Source organism: Muscardinus avellanarius, assembly GCF_963383645.1.
Source record: "Muscardinus avellanarius genome assembly, chromosome: 7".
Classification (NCBI taxonomy): Eukaryota; Metazoa; Chordata; class Mammalia; order Rodentia; family Gliridae; genus Muscardinus; species Muscardinus avellanarius.
Window position 1 is genome coordinate 67,851,756 of NC_137793.1, and position 17,092 is coordinate 67,868,847.

General features: G+C 39.6%; 1 protein-coding gene and 1 pseudogene across 2 annotated transcripts in view; one reads left to right on the plus strand and one right to left on the minus strand.

The window, feature by feature from the left end:
• Window positions 1–17,092, minus strand: part of MIA3 (MIA SH3 domain ER export factor 3) — a gene marked incomplete at both ends in the record, with an annotated part of 59,927 nt that overhangs the window by 37,374 nt on the left and 5,461 nt on the right. The window contains 4 exons of the mRNA XM_080698704.1: window positions 3,446–3,591; window positions 6,171–6,329; window positions 8,387–11,183; window positions 13,838–13,924. Coding sequence (XP_080554830.1) covers window positions 3,446–3,591; window positions 6,171–6,329; window positions 8,387–11,183; window positions 13,838–13,924 — 3,189 coding nt within the window. The remainder of the gene's footprint in view (window positions 1–3,445; window positions 3,592–6,170; window positions 6,330–8,386; window positions 11,184–13,837; window positions 13,925–17,092) is intronic.
• LOC308265439 (rRNA-processing protein FCF1 homolog) lies at window positions 7,396–7,810 on the plus strand (annotated as a pseudogene). Its single transcript has one exon. The product of its transcript is annotated as an rRNA-processing protein FCF1 homolog (transcript).

A 17,092-nucleotide genomic window follows, 5' to 3' on the forward strand; every position in this document is an offset into this window, starting at 1 on the left:
CAGGCAAAGAACAACTAGAGGAGAAAGAACTGTACGCTGAGCAATCCCCACCAGTGATACCAGGCTGGGAGATGTTAGTGTTCCAGCTAGCCAGAGGGAGCTGACATGCTAATGAGCATGTAGAGAAGTGTTCAGTATCACTAATCATTGGGAAATAAATTCACAAAGACATACCCACTAGAATGGCTAAAATTTAAGACTTAGTATTAATACACCAAGTATTAATGAAGATTTGGCCAAGTGGAAGTCTCACAAATTGCTGGTAGAAGTATGAAATGATGCACTTATTTTTGAGGATTAAAAAGCTCTGGTAGGCCGGGCGTGGTGGCGCACGCTTGTAATCCCCGCGCTTGGGAGGCAGAGACAGGAGGATCACACAGGTTCGAAGCCAGCCACATGTGCTGGCTTAGGAGACCCTGTTTCCAAATTTTAAAAATGTAAAAATAGGTCTGGGAGTGTAGCTCGGAGTTAGAAGGGCTTCCAGGAACCCCAGTACCACCAAAAAAAAAAAAGAGTTTCTTATAAGATAAAACATACATTTACAATATGACCTGACAATTTCACTCCTAGGTATGAGTCTATTTATAGTGTCGTATAACCGAAAAAAATAATCTATAGGGAAAAAAAGTTTTATCAGTGGTTACCTAGAGCAGGTGAAGGGAACTTACTGGGAAGGTTCCTAATAAACCTTTCTGAATGAAGGAAATACTTCTATGTATAGTGATTACAGTAGTTTTTACATGCATGTCTACATTTGGGGTGTGGGGGGTACTGGGGATTGAAGCCAGGGGCAGCCTACTTTGAAGCTACACTCCCAACTTTTTTTAATTTTTAAAACAAGGTCTTGCAAAGTTGCTGAGGCTGGCCTTGAATCTATGATTCTCCTATCAGCACCCCAAGTACTGGAATTATAGCCGTTGTATCTCAAGAACTGATTTAAATGAGAACAGTTTTTAAAAGGAAGGAGGGGACTTGGAATTACAAAATATAAAATATCACAGAATTATTCTTAAGTTAGATGATGGGGTTATATACTATTCACACACTATTCTATGTTCTTTTTAGAGTTTTTTGTGTTATTTTAAGTTTACTTTTAATTAGTGCATTTGTACATATGACTGTACATATGACTGGGTAGGTAATATGATGTTTCAATACATGTATACCTTAAATACATGCATAATGTATTTAATACATGTATAATGCTTACGTCAGGTTAAATGTATCTATCTCCTCAGTCACTTCTGTATGATAAAAGTCTTCAAAATCTTTCTTCTCCTAGCTTTCTGCAACATACAGTATATTATGGCTATCTATAGTCACCTACTGTTCTCTCTACTTTTATATTAAACTTTTTATGATAAAATACTAAAAATAATTTTAAAAGAAAGGCATAACTTTAAAATATTTAAAGGGTTACAATGTAGAAAAGGAATTAGATTTTACAAAGGAAATCAAAGGAAGGCAAATCGGGAGTCAACAGGAGGATGAATTAGACAACAGAGGAATGTGTGGCCTTGTAAGGGAGGTGGCTCACGTTAGGAGTCGCTCACACATGGGCCTCATAAGCACTTGTCAGGGTCATGGTGGAGGAAACGATGCACTGAGTGAGACATTGTGACTACAGCCTTCCAAGGCCTCCTCTAAGACTCCACTAAGTAGGGACCATCGATGACCCGTGAGTCTGATTCTGGTGCTGTTCCCCCACTCATGCCATAGCCCATTATCCCCCACTCCTGTCAGCTGTTATATTACATCTTTGAAATGTCACACCAACTAGTTCACATATCCTCCATCTTCCCAATTTTCACATAGAATTGAGAAGCCCTTTTCAGAAATCAAAATTCTGCTTAAAATCTTCTATCCGTAGCACAATGTACTCTATACAATGTGCCTTCAACATGCTTTTGCAACACCCCTTTCATGTTAGTCTCTTGTAACACTGCGCTCCTTGCCACTCAAGCCTGTCTTCACCTCTCACCCTACCATCACTGACATATCACTATATCTGTGACCCCCAACCGAGGTCAGAAAAGGGCTCTGGGCATACCTAGAAATATAATGAAACAAAGAATTCCTCCCACATCTGGAAGCTGTTAAATTTTCCAAGTGATGCTGATTCATTCTGATAATCAAATTATGTCTTTGAAGACTGCCTTATTTACTGAAAACTTCCTAAGTCTGACTGAGAATCATACACACCCAGGCAGCAGCCACCACTACAAATGAACATAAATAAAACTGAAAAAAAAAACAGACGGGTTTGGTGTTCCTCCATCTTTCCCACTCTAATGGTCTTTCTCCTGAATTTCCCAGGTATTCAGCATCTTCACACTCCCCTCATGAGAAAGCTGATAATCCAAATTTAATAATTTGCCCAAACTTCTAAATGACTTTGGGATTAAAACCTGATCATCCTGGCTCAAAACCCATGCATTTTGCAGAAAAACAACAGCAAAACTTTTTCTTTCTACACAAGCCTTGAAATAACAGAATTTATAAGAAACTACCTTTTTTTGAGGAGGCTACTTTCTCCATAGCCCTAAGGGCAATTTGGCCTCCAACTTCTGAAAAGCTGGTTCATTCCTACAATTTAGTTATAAATCCAATATCAACAAATACCACATGGGGGAGCTAGTTCACAAAACACTTAAATACATTTTTAGATTAAATGTCTCATTTGGATCATGACTCTCTTTAGAAAGATCAGTCTGAATAAGTATTCTGCCTTAAATGATTTTATAAGAAAAAGATCTGACCAATCTCTTTCCTGGTTAAAACTTTCAAAGGATCCCATCCCATTAACAGTCTAACACCACTGATCTTGACACACACCTTCCTTTGTGATTTGCCCTGCCTTCCTCTACCAGACCATTCATACCCTCTAACTCCACACTTAACAACACCAGCTACACACACTTCCATGGCCTCCCAAAATATCCTTCGCTCTGCACATGTTATTTTTTTTGACTGCCTGTTGCCCCCATTACCTTCCATGAGGCCCTTCTAATTAACAACAAACTATATGTCAAACTTGCATTTGTCCTTTGCCTCTGCTTAAAACATAGCTAACTTCCAACCTTCTCCATCACCTCCAACCATAATAAACCAATTTACGGAAAATACTGTTCCACCATCAGATGAATAGTTCTCTTCTCCCAAAGCAAGTGCCTTGATCTCTCTGCTCGACTAAAAGCTCCCGAGGGGAAGTACCATGTTTTACAGATGTACACATGCCCAGTGTAGCAGGCAGCACATCTTCCTCGTGTGCTAAACTAAGAACCCATTAAAGTCACAAACCTATTGCTTGTTTCAGGAGCTATCTTCAAAAACCAAGGAGTGTTGTTTCATAAAGACATATTAAGTTCTTAACGTTATGATCGAAATCCACTTAAAAATTATAATAATCAACATTCTAGCAAAAACAACAATGTATCAAACTTACCATCCTTGTTAAATACAGCATGGATGAATAAGTCAAAAGAACTGTGTTTTCCAGAAGTGTGGCATTTGCTTGCTCTTCCACGCTTGCCTCCAGCTGCTTTTCTGCATTAGTAGCATCCACAAGTGTGCCTTCTGTTGTAAGGAGTCCTAAAATTGAGAGGGAAATGGATATTTTATGCTTTAGAATAAGAATTGTCTCTGTTCAATGTCACTATTCATTGAGTGTCCACTAAGTCTTAGTCACTGTGCCTGGAATATGTGGTTCTACTAAAGACAATTACAAAGGGGGAAAAAACACAGTATCCTAATTACAGATATTGGATCCTTTCAACGATAATACAATCTCCAGTCCGTGCTCCACCATTTCCCTGGCAATGCAATTGCTATTGGAATAATATTTAGTCACTGAAATTGAAAAAGGAAAACCCAGGATATTATGTGCTTTCCATCAGACAGTCACATCCAACAAACATTGATTTAGTGCTGGTAAAACACTGTGTGAGAAGCTTCAGGAAAGTTAAAAAAAGAGTGAGTCTTGTGTGAAAACGTAGGTGGAATGCACCAGGGCTTAGCACAGTGCCTGGCGCCTGGCAAGTTCTCAATCTTCAATGGCAGATGACAGCTACATAAAGAGAATATGATAATGCCAAGGGACTGAAGAGAAATACTTGCAGTGTGTGGAACTGGTATGGAACTGGTGTGGAGGCTCTGTGAAAGAGGTAGAATTCTGCTTACACTTGAGAGAATTTCCACATGAGGATCTGTGAGGGATGGAATTTCAGTACCAGTTACATGCGCCTAGGGCACATTTCTTTAAACAGCTAGGAGTCCACCATGGAATTAGTGAGAAGTTAGAATAATTGCCTCTAAGGTCTCTCTCAACACTGAGATTCCATTCACTACTGATCTATGAATTTGATAGCTGTAAAATTTTCCCAATTTGGTTAGCATCTTAGCACCTGAGATGCGTGATATGACACACTCAGAAGACCTGTATTATGAGGGTTGTTGATACCATTTTGTGGAACCCAAAGGCCTGGCAAAGAGGTTGTTTTTAATTCTGTAAGCAGAGTTTTCTCTAATCTCAAAAGTTTTTGAGCAAGAGAATAACAAACTTTAATGGTGCATGACTCATTCTTAGTTAAGGGGAACTTTTGTGAGTTTAAAAAGAATTATGAAATAGCCGAGCGTGGTGGCGCATGCTTGTAATCCCTGCACTTGGGAGGCTGAGACAGAAGGATCGCATGGGTTCGAAGCCAGCCTCAGCTACTTAGTGAGGCTCTCAGCAACTTAGTGAGACCCTGTTTCCAAATAAAATACAAAAAAAAGGTCTGGGAGTATAGCCCGGAGGTAGATAGCCTCTGGGTTCCACCCCCAGTACCACCACCAAAAAAAAAAAAAAAAAAGAATTATGAAATAAAGATTAACAAATGAATACAATGTCCTCTGGGACACAGGGATCTCTGATATGTCCTTCCCTGTCAAAATAGCTAAATTCTTCTCTGCTAGGACTTCTACACTGTGGTGTGTGTGTGTGTGTGTGTGTGTGTGTGTGTGTGTGTGTACATGTGCAATGGTTGGGAGTAGAGATTTATTCCAGTACTGCCAAGCTTAGTAGTGGTTCCAGCTAATGCTATAGCTATGTTTACAGACAAGAATTTTTTAAAATACAAAACACAAGAAATGGTAATAATGTATGCATGCCACCATATTGGATGGACAAGATAAAACAATCAGCTGGTCTTCTGATTTACTGGTAAAATGAGAATGAGCTACTCAAAAAATAAGAAAGCTATTAATACCATAATTGGGGATTTTTTTGTTAATTTTCTCATCTCACAGTAGATGTTTACTGCGTGCTATGATGAAGTACTACTCACAAGTGTCAGTTTGAAACAAACTGCAAAGTTCTGTACTATTTCTTATATAGTATAGGATACATGGACTCCTTCCCTACATTAAGTTCTATTCACCAATCCAAAAAAAAAAAAAAAAAAAAAACTGTGTGTGATGGTCCATGCCTGTAATCCCAGTACTTCGGAGGCTGAGACAGGAGGATCACAAGTTCTAAGCCAGCCTCAGCAACATAGGGAGGCCCTCACAACTTAACAAGACCTTGTTTCCAAATAAAAATAAATAAATAAATAAATAAATAAATAAATAAATAAATAAATAGGGCTGGGTGTGTAACTCAGAGCTGAAATGTCCCTAGGTTTAATACCCAGTACCATTAAGAAAAAAGGGGGTGGGGGATTAAGCTGTAGTGTATCCAATTCAGGAAAATGGGGATGAGGTAGAAAAAAAGACAGAGAAATTTGTAAATTTTAAAGCAATAATTCTCAAACCTATTTGTATCAAGCCAGACTTTACTGTAGGGCTGGATAAACACAGATTGCTAGTCCCACCCCCAGAGTTTCTGATCTGCTGGTCTCATTGAAAACTTCTGTTTTAGAGCATAAGGGCTTTGAAGAATAATATTTTAGATTAAAATGGTTTACACATGCTAGTCACAACCAAACATTAGTTTTTGGGTGACTTACAATGCCTGGCCTCTTTTCTAATTTCAATCTCTATCCATCTTGCTCTTTTCTCAATTACTTCAAAGATTTTTTTTTTTAACTAATAGGTACCTATATTATTCTCACCTCCATTTCCTACCTATGGCAACAAATGTCCTATAAAGTCTTCTTTCTTTATGATATGTCTTAGAGAAAAACTAGCTTTACCTGGGTCTGAGTCTTCCTTGGCATATGGCTCCTGTGATGTTTCTGAGGCACCTACATCCTTGGCCACAGGTTGATCCAACAGGCCAGGCTCTTCAGGAGGCTGTATATTAAGATCTGAGCTCTGTTGAGGGAAACCATCTTCATGGGGTGGCTGCATCTCTATAGGGCAGAAGAAGGCATTGTGCTAGCGTGATAACACTACCTACTCAGCCAGTCCCACAGACGAGGACACCCACCTCATGAAGCTCCAGGCCACCTCAGCACTGCCATCCATGCACTGGCATCCCACCACCACAAATGGGCATGGAAACAAGAGTTTCAATTTATTTTATCCCACTTAAATGGTGATCTCCATAATCGAGTTATATTATAAATAAGTACATTTCTGGTAGGGACTTCAGTAACTTTCCTTGGCAAACCAACATATTACCACATAAATATATGTGTAGAAGAGAATTCCAGTCCAAAACATAAATGTGAAATGTCTATTCTATTCAGAAATAACATGAACTCTTTCATCCATAAACAGACTTGTCTCATAGAACCAGTATGGAAGAGGGCATGCAAAGAAGACCAACTTGCTAAAGTGCCTTTCAGATATTCTCAAAGTACCTCCAAAAGTCCAAGAGTGAACCTATTTCCTTCTCTCAGAGGGTCAGGGCACAGTCCAATGCGATGCATAGCAAAGATTATTTCTTTGCAGCCTCATATTTTATCCTGAAAATTCATTTGAATTTTGAATTCATACCCAAAATATATCCACTTTGGTTAAATGCAAAAGTGCTTTCTTCTCCCAATTTTCAGGGAAAAGTAACACTCCGAGGAAACAGATATTCCTATGACTTTAGATCTACTTGAAACTATACCATATTCTCTCAGTTTAAACACCTCAACAATGGACATAGAAAATAGAATATGAAAGAAGTAGGAAATGGAACACTTATGTCAGGATATTGGCTTATAGTCAATCCAGTACATATTTACTGAAGGTCTTCTATGTATCAAGCACTATGTTACAAGGCTCCTCATCCTTGTTCTATTCTTGATTAATCTGAATGAAAGAACTGTAGGACCCAATGGAATATAACCAGAATAAGTGGTCTCTCCCAAAAGACAGAAAAGAGCATGATATTCACAAAAGATGAAAGGTGAGGGGGAAAAGGAACCTAGACAAGCTATCCATTTAAAAGTTATGCCGCGGAACTGATGGGAACGCGGAGTGATCATGGGGAAGCAAAAGAAAACAAGGAAGTACATGACCATGAAGCGAATGCTTAGTCTCATAGATGAGAGATTTAAAGAAAAAGATAGATTAAAACCAAAAAAGAAACCAAAGAAAGATCCCAGTGTACTGAAAGAAAGAGAAGTCCCCCAACACCCTTCATGCTTATTCTTCCAATATAACAATCAGTTGGGCCCACCTTACCACATTCTGGTTGATACCAACTTTATCAACTTTTCCATTAAAGCCAAATTGGACTTAGTGCAGTCAATGATGGATTGTCTATATGCCAAGTGTATCCCTTGTTGACCTTAAACGAAGAATCCGGAAGATCCCTGGAGTTCCTGTCATGTACATTTCTAACCATAGGTACAACACTGAGCGGATGCCCGATGATTATGGAGCCCCTGAGTTCTAATTCTTATAACAAAGTTCCTCTGCTGCTTTCAACCAACTTTATATGCTTCAGTTCACTAAACATGCTGTATAGCATGGATTATTCTTCTTGTCACCCATTTGCTCTATTGAGCTGATTTTGGTTAAATATACTCACTTTTTGATGCTTTTTGAAAAAAAAAAAAAAGTTATGCCAGTCAATCCTTGACTAAAGAGCAGTTATGATTAAGAAACGGTGTTCCGTAAAGCTCTTTCAATTTTTACAAGAAATGTGTACTTTGCTAATGGGTCTGCTTTGTGCGTTATTTTCATGTTCATATCTTTCTCTTTAGCTTTTTATAGTTTCCTTTTGAAAATGCTAACCAGTCAACTATCCTAAGGGAACAGAGTAAGCAATCTACTGAAGGATGGGACACGTGGGCATCCTGTGTCAGCTCGCTTGCGCGTTCGTTCTCTCTCTCTCTCTCTCTCTCTCTCTCTCTCTCTGGCACAATGGAAACTGAATGGAACTTTACAAACAAAATATGAAGCACTTTAGTGGACCCCACTACTACCTCTCTCCAGCCCAATTCTACAAGGCCACAGGTAGGTACTTTACCTTCTGTTGGTCCAGCCCAGTTGTCCTCTAGAGGTGGGGCTGTCATCAGTGGGACACTCTCCTCCTCTGTGGAGTGCTTGTACCTCACAAAGTAGATCAGGTCTTGAATGTCATCAAGCACTGCAGCCTCTTCAAATATGTTATTTTCCTTCATTCCCAGATCTTTATTTTCAGTCACACGAATGTCGAGCATTTGCTCTGCCCTGCTTAAAATTTGTGACTCAAAGGCACGAAAAACCTTATCTAGGACTTTGTCCACATTATAAGGCAGGCTCTCCTGCTGTGCTGACTTCAGCTTTAATGACATTTCTTGAAGCATGGCTTCCAGCTCGTGGACATCGAAGTACTTCAGGAACCGCTGCAAAGACTGCTGTTCTTTAAAGAAGCTGCTGATGATGGGCAGGTCCCCCCTGAGGTCACTGAGCTCTGGTTCCAGTGCTGTAGGTCGACTCCAGGGCAACAGGTCATCTTCAGAAGGGGACCCCTGGCTTTGTGCACCCATGGGCGGCTCTACTTCCTTGTGGTCCTCTCTTGAGATTTCTTCTCCCGTAGCCTCCTCTGCAGGCCCCGAAGTGTTCAGATGTTCCTCCGGGCTGTCAGTTTTCAAATCATCAGAATCTTTGTTCTGAAATACGTGGCTCAGCTCTGGGATCTGGGTTTTTTTCTCATCAGGAAAGTGGCTTGTTTCAGGTTGTCTCTGGGCTTTGGCAGCCATGAGGGGGCTTTCTTCTTTTCCCACAGCCACATTACCTGGTTCCTTGCCCAACCTGTCTAACTCTTTGGCTGCAGTTTCACTTTTTTTAAAAATCTCCAAAATCGTATTCATTTCTTGTTTGCTTTCTTCATTTTCTGGATCGGGATTGACAGTAGCTTTTTCAGCAACCTGCAGATTAACATGTGACCTCCTATCCTGAATCCCAGGATGTTTTTCTTTAGACTGTTTTGCACTTACAGCATTTTCGTCCTCCAGAAGTTCTTCCGGGGGATAGTCATCCTCCTCCACTGGCTTTTCGGTATGGAAACCCAGTACTTCTGCATGACCAGTTTGCTCCGTTTTTCCTACTTCCTGCGTCCCCTCTGTGGTCTTGTGCTGAGCCAATCCTGAATCCAAGGAGTCCTCTTTGCCCTCCTCCTTGGAGGGTACTATCTTCTTATTACTGACTGCAGCAGCCTCCTCTGTTTCTTGCTGCCAGGAAAGATTTCTTCCCAGAGTGGGAACCTCTTCTCCAGGTTCTCTTGGCAAACCAAGTTCATCAGGAGCAGAGAATCGAGGTTGGCTTTGAGTTTGAAGAACTAGCTCCTCTCGAAATCCCTCATGCTGGTGGTCCACTGCATGTGTGTGTGGTTCAGGTCCACTGGCCAAGACCACTTCTTCCGTACGGTCTTTGGATGTGCTAGGCTGATTATCTCTTGAGAGTGTTGCAATGCTCAAGGATTCTTGTTTACTCTTTTCTTTGGGCACGGGACTCCCCACGGCTTTATGTACAGACTCACTCTCTGAGCCATGTTCCAAAATCTTCTCTCCAGGTTTTTCTTCATGAAGCATTTCTTTGGAGATATGAATAACTACTTCTTTCAGGTCCTCTTCTTGGTTTTCAGGGGCTGATTTTAATGTGCCTTTGCCCTCATCAGTAGGTGTCAAAGAGCTGAGCTTACTGCTTTGAGGAGAATTATCGGCACTCATCCCTTCTTGCTTCTCATCCTCTAAATCTGACTCAGCTTGCATCCGGCCCCTCTCAGATTCCTGAAAAGCATTCCCTTTTGCTTTCATGTGAAATTCTGTGTCCATTTCTGGGTCTTTTTCATGGCCTGTTTTTGAGACTTCTACAAAAAGACCATGTCCTGCATCTTCAGGGTCAGAATAACCTGTTGTTGATTGTGGTTTTCTCTGTTTGCTATCCGGGACTAATGGATAGTCATCTTCCTTTTCTTCCTCTGAATTAGAACTCTCTAAATCCATCATACCTGTTTTTTCCTCACCTCCTGTAACAATAGAGAAGATTGTATCCCCCCAGGTCGGCAGGACTTTTTTGTCATCATTTTTGATGCCAGGCAGCAGAGTTACCTCAATATTATCCTCTTTGTTTGTATCTTGCTCTTTATCTGTTGAATACCCTTCCCCTCCAGAATTCCCTGGAACTGTCCTGTCTGTTCCATCTGTAAAGGTTAATAGTGGCAGCTCATCAAAGTTGTCCTCCACCTCTTCTTCCTTCTCAATTGCATAATACTCAATGTCCAATTCCTCATCAAAATCATCTTCTAATGAAGTAACCAGTCTGGTTGTCTCATCATCAGATACAAGTGCATCAGCAGTGGAGCCAAATTTAGTTTTCAAGTCTAGAGTCATTTCCTTTTTCAAAAGTTTATAAGCACCAATATCCTGTTCATTTGAGACTTGAGAACTATTGCTGGTTTTGTTGTCACTTTCTGGCACTTTTAGTTTATCTTGCAGGATTTCTTCAAAAGATTCAAATGAAGATCGCTCTCTTGGAGCATTATCGGTTTGACTATTTGCATGGGGGTGGCTCTTCTGAGCCAAAAACTGTTCCTCCAGAGCCTTGGTATTTTCTGTGAACACACGTTTGCTGTCCTCTGAGTTGGTTTCTACTGGTTCCAGTTCAGGTTCACCATCCTTAAAGATTTCAGGAGGTTCTTCCACTTGCTCAGAACCTTTGTCTACAGATTTCTCAGAATTTTCAGCTGCAGAATTGTCTAATTGCAAAAACCCTAAAAGTTCTTCTACATTATAATTATCAAAATCATCTCTTCCCCCATCAAAACACACAAAATCTGTCTCCTGTATAAAAAAAGAAAAACATTATAGCATACCACTACACTAATCAGGTGTCACGAGACCAAAATCTTACTCATGCTAACAATAGAGATAATCTCAAATTCAGGCATGGCTTTAGAGGGGCTTCGGAATTAACTGTGGGCAATGACTATTCGTGGGAATGGGGAGACAGGAAGCTGGACACCTGCTTTTTATACCAGTAATATTCCTCACTTCCCTTCATTCTCTCTTCCTCGGGGGAGGAATAAAGCATGTGGCTGGCAAGTTTTCTCAGCACCATCACTGTTTCCTGTCTGGAACCTGTCAGAGGGAAAACAAATATTCTTTTCCTCCATGCTGGCAGGTTGATAGGGACAGAGTCCCTGTATAGGCCCTGAGTTGGCTAGCTCTACCTATGGCTAGGCAAGTCTGTCTTATTCTAGACCACAATGTTAGAAAGTCCATTGTTGCTGTCCTTTAAAAACAAAATGGGTTATATTCTCTAAAAAGCATAATGTATAAGTAAAAAGGACATTTGGTCTCCATCTGCCTTACTCAGCTTGTTTGAAACACAAGCAGAGAAAAGTGGAGTGTCATTTATTGGGTCCTCCAACTCCTAATATATACACCTAAGAATTCATCTCATAAGCCGGGTGTGGTGGCGCACACTTGTAATCCCCGCACTTGGGAGGCGGAGACAGGAGGATCGCGCTGGTTCGAAGCCAGCCTTACTGGCTTAAGAGACCCTGTTTCCAAATGAAAAGGTTAAAAAATAGGTCTGGGAGTGTAGCCTGTGTGAGTGTATCCCGGAGGTAGAAGGGCTTCCAGGAACCCCAGTACCACCAAAAAAAAAAAAAAATTCATCTCATAATAATCTGTCCAGAAAAAGCTAGAAGACCAGGCAGCTTCTCTACCATTACAGCCTCTAAATTATACTTCTTTGCTCACTCAACTGAAAACTGGCAGAATTTCCTTGCTCAGAGTCTATATGAGCTTTTGATGCACATTTTCCTTGGATTGAGAAAGGTAAGTCATCTTAAGGAGTATCTTAGTGATACAGATGTGTGTGAAGTAAACATTTTAAAGGGACAAAGAAGCCAGGTGTGGTGGCTGTGGTGCACACTTGTAATCCCAGTACTTGGGAGTCTGAGACTGGAGGATCACAGGTTCACAGCTGGCCTCAGCTACTTAGTGAGGCCCTCCACAACTTAGTGAGAGCCTGTTTCAAAATAAAGAATAAAAGAAAATAATAGGGCTGGGGATATAGCTCAGAGGCAGAATGCCCTGGATTCATTCCCTAGCACTGCAAAATAAAAATAAATAAATAAATTTAAAAATAAAAAAATAAAAGGACAAAGAATGATATCAAGGAGGCTCCATACTTTATTACCATAAGAACAATTTCAAAAAAAAAATACTCAGTAAGGTAGATACCTAACTCTAAATCAGGGTTCTGTACAATTGCTAAGATCTGTCTTCAAGACTATAATTCTAAACTGTTTCTTACTGCCACTAGTAAGCAAGTTGGCATAAAGGAATCATAAACTGAGTGGACAGTTAACAAACAACAAAGACAATTTTTGTCTCCTAACTAAACCTTCAGTTTCCTGGGAAGATCTGTTTGGTATAGTAGGGATGAGTGAGTTCCTCTTCCCATCACGTGCTTTTCTGAGCTACTTTCTTAATACTAAGGTATGAATGAAGAGGCAAGTATAATCAAAAGGCAGTTCTAAATCAAGTGAGGTCCTGTGGCCAAGGAACCACGGTCTCACATTTACATCCCAGGCAGACTCATTAGGAACAATAAAGTACAACAGGCATTAGGACAAATTAACGGCCCCGGGAGTATCAAGAAATTTTTTAAACGGCAATAGCTTTGCAGCTTTGTCTATTCTCCCCATCCTGTCTAAAAACTGCCCTAGCCAGCAGCCTGCATGCTTTGCAGCTACTTCAAAGAGCTGCCTGAAAATGTCTCAATGAAGCTGGGCATCCATTACTACAAATTTGAAAACTCTAGAGAATAATCAGCTGGAATGAGGATTCTAGAACACAAAATCCTTTTAGTCACAAAATATTTTAAGTTAGTGCACCATAGATGAATGCTTTTGAGAACATGCAATAGATTCCTTATAGACCTGAAACTAGACCTTGCCTGAATCCCTCAGCCTCCCTTTTCCAAGTCCATAACATGACTTTGATCCCTTAAATCACTAAAATCAATAACAAGAAAACCTGGTTTGTATTCCCAGCCAAATACCTAAGTTGGAGTTTGATTAATTTAACCTGACTTTATATACTTAAAATATCTAATAGCTATTCAGCAAGCAGTTTTCAAATTGGAGCACCTATTTTTGTTTGTAAAATGAAATTATTTGCCTCTTAAATTTAATAACTAAATAGAAATACATTAAGCTCTTAATGTTTTACATATAAAACAGCAAAGTAAAGCTTTGGTATATTAGACAACTTTCAAATTATGTTATAATCTCATTTAAATGCTTGTCAAACTTTTTTTAAAAGATAGTCTGATTCCAAATTGAAATCTGATACACAAATGTTAGAATGGTTTATCCCAACCAATATATACTCAAAGACTTTCAAACAGTTAACTAAATATACATCTGAAGAATTTATAAGCCAATTTGTGATTGAGAACAAAAAGGAAATCCATAACATACATCTGCTGGAACTTGAAGTTCTTCTTTAGTATATTCATGGGCTACCTTGATTAAGTCCTTTGGAAAATATCCAAACATACGCCCAACCTATAGGAAAGAATAGGCAAAAGGGGGAAATGTCAATCAAATCCGCATGAGAAAGATGAATGAGGAACTTCTTAACAGGGACAGGGAATATACACACAGGTAAGGTAAACGTAACTAAGATATATATATATATATATATATATATATATATATATATATATATATATATATATATATCTGAGATTACCCAATAAAAATTAAGTGTAGAACATTGTTAAACCAACATTTCCAAAATCACTAGAATTTTCATATTTTATATTCAGATTCTCTACATAGAGGGCATAAAGTTGGATTTTAGAAGTAAATAAAAGATCTGCATAAGAATACTGTATATTATGTGAGTAAAACTATCTAAATCAGAGCTAGTTAGAAATATAATACCAAATAATCTCTAGCAAGAATGTATCTGTGTATTTCATAACATTGCTCACAAACAAGTACTTTTAAGTTTTTCTTAAATCAATATATACCAGCCAAGAAAATTAATAAATAAAAATACAACATTTTTGAAATGTATGACCACTGTAACAAATGGCAAATATTCATTGATATCATATGCTATACTAGATGTGTGTGTGTGTGTGTGTGTGTGTGTGTGTGTGTGTGTGTGTGTGTGTCTGCTGCGTGGTACTGGGGATTAAACCCGGGGGCATTTTGCCTCCAAGCTATATCCCAGTCCTATATTATTATTATTTTTGAAACAGGGTCTTGCTAGGTTAATGAGAGTCTCACTTCTTGCAGAGGCTGCCCTCAAACCTGTGACCTTCCTGCCTCAGCCCCCAAGTACTGAAATTATAGAGATGTGCGACCATACCTGGCTTATACTAGCTTTTTTGAAAGCTACAGTCATGGTGTAATCCAGTCATGGTGGTGCATGCTTGTAATCCCAGTACCTTGGAGGCTGAAACAGGAGGATCCAGCCAGCCTCAGCTATTTAGTGAGGCCCTCTGCAACTTAGTGAGACTGTTTCAAAATAAAGAATAAAAAAAATAGGGCTAGGGGTGTAGCTCAGAGATAGAATGCCCCTGAGTTCCATCCCCAGTGCCGAAAAAAAAAAAAAAAAGAAAAACTACATTTATAAATATTTGGGAAGAAAATAAAATGGCAATGTAATATATACTCATCTACATACCAAGCTTCAGTGTCACACAAAATAAATCCTCTACAAAAAAAAACCCATTCATTTTAGCACCAACAGCTAAGCTAGATAAGGTGTATATAAAGTATATAAAGTTCCCCTTGAAAAACATACTGTCTTTCACTAGCTACTGACTGAAAGGGAGCAGTAGATCTCTTTTCAATCATTAAGGAAAACTGATAGGCAAATCAAGTAGACAAAAAGAAAAAAAGGACATCTTATCACTAACTCTAAAATATCCCCATTCATGAGTGTTCTTTCATACTTTCTCACATTCATGAGGCTTTCAGACAGTATTAGTGGTAGAATACTGCCATGAAGATTAGATAAGATGGGGCAATTAGTAGCTGCATCACTGGCAGATAAAGCCTGAAACTCTAGGGACCCAGAAAAGATTGCAAAAGAAAATAAAGAAAGAGAGGAAAAAAAAAAAAAAGAATCATTTTGAAAACTAAAGAGATTTTCTAATTTCCTCATTATAAGGTTCATGAAACGAGAGGGGAATCTGAAAGGAAATAAACTTTTCCCTTCTGAGAAAATTCTTTTAAGGTTGAATCTGGAAAAGAGAAAGAAGCCAGAGATACATGTAGAAAGGAAATACATTTTCCTTTGCTTAATCTTTGTCAATTGAGATCATAGGTTATATAAAGCTCCATAATTATACCCTGGGTGATATCTCATTTCTTACAATCTGACAAAAAAAAAAAAAAAATGGTGCAGAATCATGGGGCCTTATGACTGGAAGTAATTTTCATGTCTAATTTTGCTTCCATGTATCCTCCCTGCCAATGTACTGTTGATTTGATTTGGGGGTGGGGGAATAGAGTATTGCTCAAGAGAATAAACTCTGCCACGCTATTATCAGAACAAATGCACACTGCCCTAAAAGAAATACTTAAAAAGAAGGCAGATAAGACATGGGCCCTTTCCTTACAGAGTTTTTACTTTATAGTAAACTAAGACAGTACACAAAGTGCAACTCAAAGCAATAAAGGGCTGCCACATAAGCAATCCAAGCAAAGTGTCCCCCAGATACTTCTCTGTCAGTGAAGAGCTCTTCTGGCTGGGTACTGAAGGCAGAGTTCAGGTCATGGTGGCAGCCATGCCCAGAAAGAAAGGACAAGATTTCAGCTAGGCTTGGTGGCGCACACTTGTAATCCCAGCATTGGAGAGGCTGAGATAGGAGGATCACAGCTCAAGGACAAGCCTCCGCTACTTAGGCCCTTTGCAACCCAGTGAGACCCTTTTTCAAAATAAAGAATAAAAAATAGGGCTGGGGGTGTATCTCAGAGGTAGAATATCCCTGGGTTCCATCCCTAGTACCACAAAAGAAGAAGAAGGAGAAGAAGAAGAAGAAGAAAGAGGAGGAGGAGGAGGACGCGGCGGCGGCGGCAAGATTTCTAGGGATAATATAGTAATAGAAGAAGGAGGAGGGGGGGAGGAGGAGGAGGAGGAAGAGGAGGAAGAGGAGGAGGAGTAGGAGGGGGAGGAGGAGGAGGAGGAGGAGGGGGAGGAGGGGGGGAGGAGGGGGAGGAAGAGGAGGAGGAGGAGGAGGGGGGGAGGAGGGGGAGGAAGAGGAGGAGGAGGAGGAGGAGGGGGAGGAAAGAAGAAGAGGCAGTGGAGGTAAGATTTCTAGAGATAATATAGTAATGGGCCAAAATCTGGAAGGAGAGAAATATAAGTCAAGCTCATTTACCCAAAGGCTCAAAGAAGGGGAGAAAGATCTTAACTGATATATAAAAAATGTAGCATAGATATATGGTAAATTTTACCAAGACATCCCACTTGGTAGACTTTAAAGAAACTAACATATTCTTCTTTGTGTAGAGTAATGTAACTTCAGTTCAAGTCTGTCTAAGTAAAAGGGTTGTACTTGACTACTTGATACCTCAAGATCCTTCTCTAGAAATTGGGAAGGCCATCATTGACACATTTTTACCATGGGGATCAATGGATCTCTCTCTTTCTCTTTCTCTCTCTCTGTCTTCTGTTGTTTCTTTGGTGCTTTATTGAGTGTAAGAACTTTCACA